The sequence below is a fragment of the Calliphora vicina genome, chromosome 3 (assembly GCF_958450345.1).
Source record: "Calliphora vicina chromosome 3, idCalVici1.1, whole genome shotgun sequence".
Taxonomy (NCBI): Eukaryota; Metazoa; Arthropoda; class Insecta; order Diptera; family Calliphoridae; genus Calliphora; species Calliphora vicina.
Window position 1 is genome coordinate 23,366,342 of NC_088782.1, and position 8,490 is coordinate 23,374,831.

The following is an 8,490-nucleotide window of genomic DNA, read 5'->3' on the forward strand; positions in this document are numbered from 1 at the left end:
GTGGAGCGTCTGACTCCACAACATTTACATCACCCATAAATACAAATGAAGCCGTTCGTTTTTGTGTCAACATGCAACACTGAGTCTTGCGAGCGTTGAAGGCGATCCTGTTCGCACGACCCCATTCAGAGAGTATTAGAAGGTCCCGATTAAGGCAATAGTTCATGTTTTTCCTTACTGCCCCAATCTCCGACAGGATTGGTCTGTAACTGAATAAATGTGAATGGCAAATATTGCTGTCATCTGCAATAGATAGGGTTGGAAATGTGGCGTAGAAAGTCGTTTAGAAAAATAAGAAATAGAGTAGGAGAAAGAAAGGAGTCCCTGAATTTATCTTGAACTCGTTTGATGCGATCCCAACTATAACAACTCGTATAGTGCGATCTCTGAGAAAGCTCGATATAAATCGAGAGATGTTAATACCGACACCAAAAGTAATAAGTTTAATTGCCACACTCTATCGAAGCCACCACTTAACTTTCTTAACTTAACGGTGAATGGAACGACTTCATTTTTAAGTAAATTGTTGGACAAGTGCAGAACAAATTTCTATTGAATGATCATTTTTAGGGTTATTAGCCAATCCTTTTTTGGAATTGGCGTGACACGGCCGTCACGGTATTAAGTGCTGAACAAGTTAGCTAATAGATGAGCTAAGGTCGAAGAGTACTGCCTTAAGAACAACGCTTGTGAAATTTACCACTGATTTTTTCTAGTGTTAGAAATACTAACCAAATCGACTGAAGCAGAAACATTTTTGTATACAAAACGCAAAACAATCGATGCCTGTATTATATTGGTGGTGCCTAAATTATATTCGGTACAGCCCTGTTTATGTCACATAAATCATTAGCACCTTCTTTAGAAATTTTATTTCAAGGTCTTTTATTCTGAAATTTAATAATTATTGTGACTAATAATTATTGTGACTGGTCTTATATAAATAGAAGATACAACAAAACACTGATTAATTGTCATGTTGACTGCTTCGAATGTTAAAAGAATAAAGAATTCAAACAAATTCATTTTTGAAATATCGTTCAACATGAGAGAATATTTTTTTGAAATATCGTTCAACAATGTAATCTTAAAACTATTTTTTTTTGTTGGCATCACTTTACTGCACAAATGGATGACTCAATAGCCAAACTAATAATCTACCGAAAATATTAAATAATAAAAATACACCTTTTTTATTTGTTATTTAATATCTAATTAAATTCTGACATATAGCTGTGTTTATATTTATTTTTTACAGTAATTTATTATGGATATAAATAGTTAGAATGTCAAACGAGTGTTAAAATTAAATGAAAAATTAATTTATAAAATTAAAAAGATAGTTAGAGAAATCCCCAAATAGGGATGTCTGGTAAATCTTCCATACATCCCTATTTGGGGATTTCTCTTGGCTTTCTCCAAAAAATATAGGCGGTGGCTCAAAGACGGCTGTCAGCCAACTAAAGAATAATTATTGAAATTATGTATAAAAAATTAATAATTTAAAAAGTGAAACTCCGAAAATTTTATCAAAAACGGCGGCTATTTTCAAGACTATTTAAGCCGAAAAAAATTTTGGCGGCATCGGCTTTTATAATTTATCGGCACAGCCGGCTTACAGCCGTTCGGCGCAGGTGGCTGGTACTTCGGTAGGTGTTGTCAGTGTCGGCCCCTTCACTACATTAATTGAACGATCGAGGCTCCTGGTCTGATAAGGACCTATGACACTCTAAAATACTGGACTACTATGGAAGACGGGTCCAAGAGGAGTAATAGTTTTGGTGGAGGATTCTTTTTCGATAACTATGTGATGAAATCCTACTTTAGGCTACCAAACTTTTGCAATGCTCTTCAGGCGGAAATTATTGCCATAAAACTGGCTTAGGTATCGAATATCTGGGGATATATGTATATTTACTGATAGCAAGGCTGGCTTTAATAAAATAGCGTATGTCTGAAGAATGCCGAGTACCCCTAAATGAGATAGCAAGACATTCTAGGATAACGCTTATATGGGTCCCTGGACACAGCGAAATTCAAAGTAAATTATATAGCAGATAGATTGGCTATTGACCTCTTTTCTGGTATTTCCCATGCATATTGCAAGACGATTGTTCAAACAAAAACTGCACAGAACAGATCAGATGGACCAATGAATGCACCAGCGTTATTACGTGGTCGACATGGCCCGTATATGATGCCGGCAGGACGAATCTACAGAATTTATAGAATTCCGTCGTGACCAAATAAGTTAGGCTAATTGTTTCTTTTTTATTACAGGACATTGCACAATTGGAACACATGTCGTTTGGCTGTAATTAATTATGGCCACAAAAATAGGTGAAATTTCCTAAAGTGCAATCACACAAATCCCACCTTTTAACTGAATCAGAACTGCACACCTCTATCCACTACCCCATTGCTTTTAGATTCCCACCAGAATTTCGTCATTATACATCTCTAAGAATTATTGCAACCATTTGAGAGGGGGGATGTTGAAAAATTAAAAATTGTTCTACATTTTTCTTTTTATTCCTTTTTTATATGAAAACTTTTCGGTTTTGGGGGGGTTAAGTTTCCTATTTCACCCCCTCTAGATCCGCGCCTGGTCTGCATCGAATCTGAACCTTGTCGTCTTGTATACAAAGTCAACGCCAGGGCCTATATCCTCACAACTGACGTCTGTATCAACATTCGCTTCGGGTGGTTTTAATACCTCCAATATTATTAGGAGCTTGTTACCAGCACAGTTTCAGTACGTATTGTTCTCTGTGACAATGGATGACTCGAGTTAATATTTCTATTACCAATTGCCTCTTTGGCGGCCTGACTATGCTTCTGAAAATACCTAGATGTCTATTTAATACCCAACTTCTCACAGAAACTCTACTTCCCGTGCCAATTGTTTTCATCGTTAAATACAATAGTTTCTATATTATGATTCATGGCGTCTGATTAAGCACTAGATGGTAGCTAAAATCACTAGTATATGTATTCAGCATCACTTTCTGAGTCGATTTAACGATGTCCGTCCGTCTGGTTGTCTGTCCAATGTTGAAGATATTTCGATCAAATTTGGCACATACATTTCCTTAAGCCTAAGGACGAAACCTATTAAAATCGGTCCATTATTTCATCTAGCCCCAAAACAAATTTCCTCAAATGCCTGATTTACACAGATCAACACACAAATTTTTGCTCAAATAAGTTGTATATAGAAATATATAAAAATTATGTGCTGATCGGTCCATAATTGGTCATAGCTCCCATATAAGACCCACTTCCGAAAATCACTTTAAAGAGCATAAATCTCCTAAAAATTGTTGTATCCAATAAAACAAAACGACCATATAATACCCTACACTAAGTAAAAGAGCAAAAAAAAATGTTTCTTTTAAAATTTCAATAATTTTTATTTTTGAGTGATTTTCGGAAGTGGGGTTATATGGGGGCTATGACCAATTATGGACCGATCACCATGAAATTAGGTCGTGTGATTTATGTCTATATTAAAGTTAACTATGTTGAATTTTGTGTGTTTACCAATATTTTTAAGCGATTTATGCACGTTAAAGTGATTTTCGGAAGCGGGTCTATATGGGAGCTATGACTAATTATGGACCGATCATAACAAAATTTGGTGACATGAATTTTGTGTATATAAAACTTATTTGGAGCGGAATTTGTGGAGATACATATATAAATTAAACATTTATGACCGATAAAGTCCAATTTCGGGAGGACATTTGTATGGGGCTAGGTGAAATAGTGGACCAATTTCACCCAGTTTCAATAGGCTTGGTCCTTGAGCCGAAAAAATAACATTTACCAAATTTGATCGAAATATCTTCAAAATTGCAACCTGTACTCTGCGCACAAGGTTTACATGGACAGCCAGCCAGCCAGCCGACCAGACGGACGGACGGACATCGCTTAATCGACTCAGAAAGTGATTCTAAGTCGATCGGTATACTTTAAGGTGGGTGTTAGACTAATATTTTTAGGCGTTACAAACATCTGCACAAACGCATAATACCCTCCCCACTATGGTGGTGTAGGGTATAAGTAAACAGAAATTACTTGCATATAATTCCGGACTACTTCCGGAAATCCCTTACTAAACCAGGAACTTATTGATTATTGAATAGTGGGTCTTGACCGACTATACTTTAATCTAATTGTCAATTACACGGTGCTACGATGGAAAAAAACTTGGAAAACGGCCTAGCGTGGGTTATAGTGCTTGCTGAGTACACTACAAATTGTCTCTAAAAATTTCAGAAACACCCTCAAATTCAGAAGTTATTCTGAAAAAACAGTTTTCAGTGATGTTCGTCGACTTATCGACCTGTAGCTTAGTCAGTTTTTGTCCGACTTTAAATTTTTTAACGGGTTTGGAAAGAAAACTGATTACGCTTTAAAATGACGTGCATTTTTTGATACATTTGTAAGTTATAAGTATTGTTTTTGTTAAGAATAACTAAAAGAAAAGTCAAATCTAAAATTTTTGATTTTAGTCGCTTTTCATTGCTTACTTTGATATGAAAGCTTATAAAACTTTATACCAACATATATAGGAAATTTAGTTCTTAACAAAACATGGTTTTAATTATTCAAATTGGATGAAAATTGTAAAAGTTATTCAACTTTTAATAAACACCATTTTTAGTATTTTCTCCCCCAGCGCATAACAATAAACAAAAAACTGTAGAAAAACGGCTGTGCCCTTCACCAAATTATATTTAAAAATATTTTTTTTTTTTAAATATTTTTATTTAAATAAAATCAAAATTTTTTTTTTAATGTTTTAAATTTTTTTTTTCCAAATTGTTTTTTAATTTTTTTTAAAAAAAGTTTTTTCAAAATTTTTTTTTTTTAAATTTCTTTAATTATTTTTTTTGGAAAAAGAATTTATGACAAAAAAAAAATTTTGATGAAAAAAAAATTCGGGTTAAAAAATATTTTTTCCGATTTTGACCCATTATATGTCCAACTTACTATGGTCTTATATACGTCGTTGCAAAGGTCTTTGAAGTATCTATCATTAGATATCCATATTGTCTATATTAATGACCTAGTAATCCAGATATAGGTCAAAAATAGGTCAAAAATCGAGGTTGTCCTAGTTTTTTCCTTATATCTCAGCCATTTGTGGACCGATTTTCTCGATTTTAAATAGCGACCGAGCCGGAAGAATTTCTGAGATATTGATGTATGAATCGTGTATATTAGTTATTAGGGGGCTTCGGAAAGTTGATTTCAACACACAGACGGACATGGCTATATCGATTCCGCTATCTATAACGATCCAGAATATATATACTTTATGTGGTCGCAAATGAAAAATGTGGAAATTACAAACGGAATGACAAACTTATATTTGTAAAATGTTGAATTTACAAGGTAAATTTTTTCGAACTTTTTTCAAAAAAGTTTAATAACTTTTGCAAATATGAACCGATTTTAACAAGTTATATCTAATTTTTTCCCATATAAAGTTGTCTTTAAAACACTGTACAAAAAAGAATAGGTTTTCATTGAAAAAAATTAAATTAACTATTGTTGAATATGAAAAATTACGAAAAAAATAAAAAATAATTAAAAAAAATTTTTTCTTGATACACATTTCGTGCATACATTTTATGAAAGTTTAATTCTTTGTCTATCCATAATTGTTTAAAAGTTTGAAATCGGTCTAAAAATGTGTGAGTTAGAGGTAGTAGAGTACTACGACCTACCCTAAAACAGTTTTTTCAAAATATCTCAAAATTTTGAGGGTGTTTGAAAATCTTTGAAAACGGTTTTAGTATGTCCTCACCTAGGCCTACAACCCCCCATTAGGTGGCTTTTCAAGTTCTGACAAAAAGTGTCATTTTGTAGCAGAGTGTTATTTATAGTGTGTAGTTTAGTTTAAAAAGAAACAAAGGTTTTCATCAGCTGCTTAGTAATTATTACATATTTATTTAACCAATAATGATGGCATTATAAGGCGTGGTGGTAATTTTCTCTCCCGGCATATCATACAGGGGCGAGACATATTTCATAGAATTCTCCCATTGTTTATAATTTGGTTGCTTTGACTGCCATCCCACAAAACCTATAAAATATTTATTATAAATAACATATGTATTTTTAAACATTTCTTATAAAATAAATTTTTCCTACCACTTGATGTTGCTGGTAATTTGTTTAAGTTTATTACCCTATTCTCCTCATTACTGTTTAAATGTTTTAATAAATATTTATTCTGTTGACTTTGCAAACATCTAAGCAAATGCAAATCACTGCGTGGTCGACCACAACGACAGACAGCCACTAAAGATTTATGCATTTCCGATGAAACAAAATATGAATCACCCTCATTAGAATAGTTAAAGGGGCAAGTTTGTTCTAATTAGAAAGTAAAAGTTATTGTTTTGTATTTAAAAATAATTTTAAATAATAAAATTATATAAATTACCTTTTAAATCCGTTTTCATGTTGTTGTTGATTTCGGTTTGATTATACATTTCTTTCCAGGGTGTTTCATTGCAAAACCTCGACCATTTACGGGGATAATTTCGCCGTGATTTATACTCCATCTCAATTTGTTCTTTGCTGATGGTGAAGTGAATAATAGTTTTAGTAATTCAATTTAAAAGAAGAGTTATCTTTAGCAGTTTATTTGTTGCTGTGTCTACCTTATAAGTAAATATGGAAATTTATAGTTTAGTTCCGTTTGCCAGATGTTTTACATCCGCCGGATATTGTTTTTATTTGCATTTATTTTTTGCAATAGTGTACAATAAATAAATTCAAAAAGATTTTCTATTTTGTTTTGTGAGTTTGAATTGTATTTGTTGTCTAGTATTTATTTACTTACATTTTCCCAATTTTTTTCACTGGATCCGTATTCATGTTGTTCTTTTTTGCACTGTCTGTCGTTTATTGAACTGCAAAAATAGTGTGTGGCATAGAGAACAGGTGTACTTAGTTACTTAGTTGTTTGTATAGTTAAAAGGGAAGGTATCCAAAGGAATATTACTTAATAAGAATTTGAAATATTGAATTTCTCGGCTCTTAACTGAAAGGTCACCACTGCTCCTGTCAATAGTCATATGTCCGCTGACTCCTGTCAGAATTTGAACATCAATTGTGTGGTATACTTCCCCCTGCATTACTGTGGTTATTAGTTGGGTTGTCAAAATACATTCCTTCCTTCCTGCCATGGTTTCGGTTGCTGGCTGACTGCAACAGACAAAATGTTTTGTTTGGCAAGCAAAATAAATAAAACATATTTGTTAGCAAATAAATCCCCAAGATATCTATTATTTTAGTAATAAACTTTAATACACTTAACGTATTGTTAACAAATAAGATGTTTATAGAAATAAATTAAGGAGATTTTTAAAATGCTTCAGAACGTGCTTATTAAAATGGGTTTAGTATTTGAAATTTTTACAAAATTCTCAACAAATCATTAGAAAATTTTCAAAAATACTAAATTTTTAAAGGGTCTTCCTATCTGTAAATTTAACAAGTAAAAGAGCTTTATTCGGCTGTGCCAAATCGTATATACCCTTCATCAAATTATGCTTCAAAATAAAATTTTTAAATAGTTTTAGGTAAACAAAATTAATTTTTTTTCCAAAGTAATTTTTACGAATTGCTATTTTAAAATTAAATTTTTTTTTTTTTAATTTTAAAAAATTTTTTTTTGTTTTTTAATTTTTTTTTTTTGGTGAAAAAAAATTCGGGTTAAAAAATAGTTTTTGGCGATTTTGACTTCCGAACTTACTATGGTCTTATATACGTCGTTGAAAAGGTCTTTGAAATATCTATCATTAGATATCCATATTGTCTATATTAATGACTTAGTAATCCAGATATATGTAGGTCAAAAATCGAGGTTGTCCTGGTTTCATATCTCAGCCATTTGTGGACCGATTTTGCTGATTTTAAATAGGAAACTTCTCGAAAGCATGTCTGACAGAATCATGGAAGATTTGGATCCCAAAGATATCTGGGGTCTTCAGAAAATTGATATGAACAGACAGACGGACATGGCTTAATCGATTACGCTATCTATAAGGATCCAGAATATATATACTTTATAGGGTCGGAAAATTATATTGTGGAAATTACAAACTTATTCTCACGAAGGGGAAGGGTATAAATATAAAACAAGTAAGAGAGCTAAATTCACCCTTCACCAAATTATACTTTAAAATACAAATTTTAAATATTTTTAGGTAACCAAAATTAAAAAAAAATATTTTTTTCAAAATGTTTGAAGTTTGTTTTTTTAACTTTCTTTAAAATTTTTTTTTGGAATTTATTAGTGAAAAAATGTATAAAAAAACATCGGGTTAAAAAATATTTTTCCCGATTTTAACCCATTCTAGGTCTAGGTACTTATATACATCATTGCAATCGAGGTTGTCCCGGTTTTTGGCCGAATTTCTCGATTTTGAATAGCAACTGATCTGGAAGAATTCCCGATATACTGTA

At 32.2% G+C, this 8,490-nt stretch overlaps 1 protein-coding gene across 1 annotated transcript; it reads right to left on the minus strand.

Moving 5' to 3' along the window:
- Positions 1-5,957: 5,957 nt before the first annotated feature.
- LOC135955933 (uncharacterized) lies at positions 5,958-6,950 on the minus strand. Its single transcript, XM_065506363.1, has 4 exons — positions 6,863-6,950; positions 6,461-6,597; positions 6,166-6,390; positions 5,958-6,097 (listed from the first exon to the last, which is right to left on the minus strand). Exons 1-4 carry the CDS (start codon positions 6,895-6,897, stop codon positions 5,964-5,966), a joined length of 531 nt encoding a protein of 176 aa, XP_065362435.1. The 5' UTR covers positions 6,898-6,950; the 3' UTR covers positions 5,958-5,963.
- Positions 6,951-8,490: the final 1,540 nt, after the last annotated feature.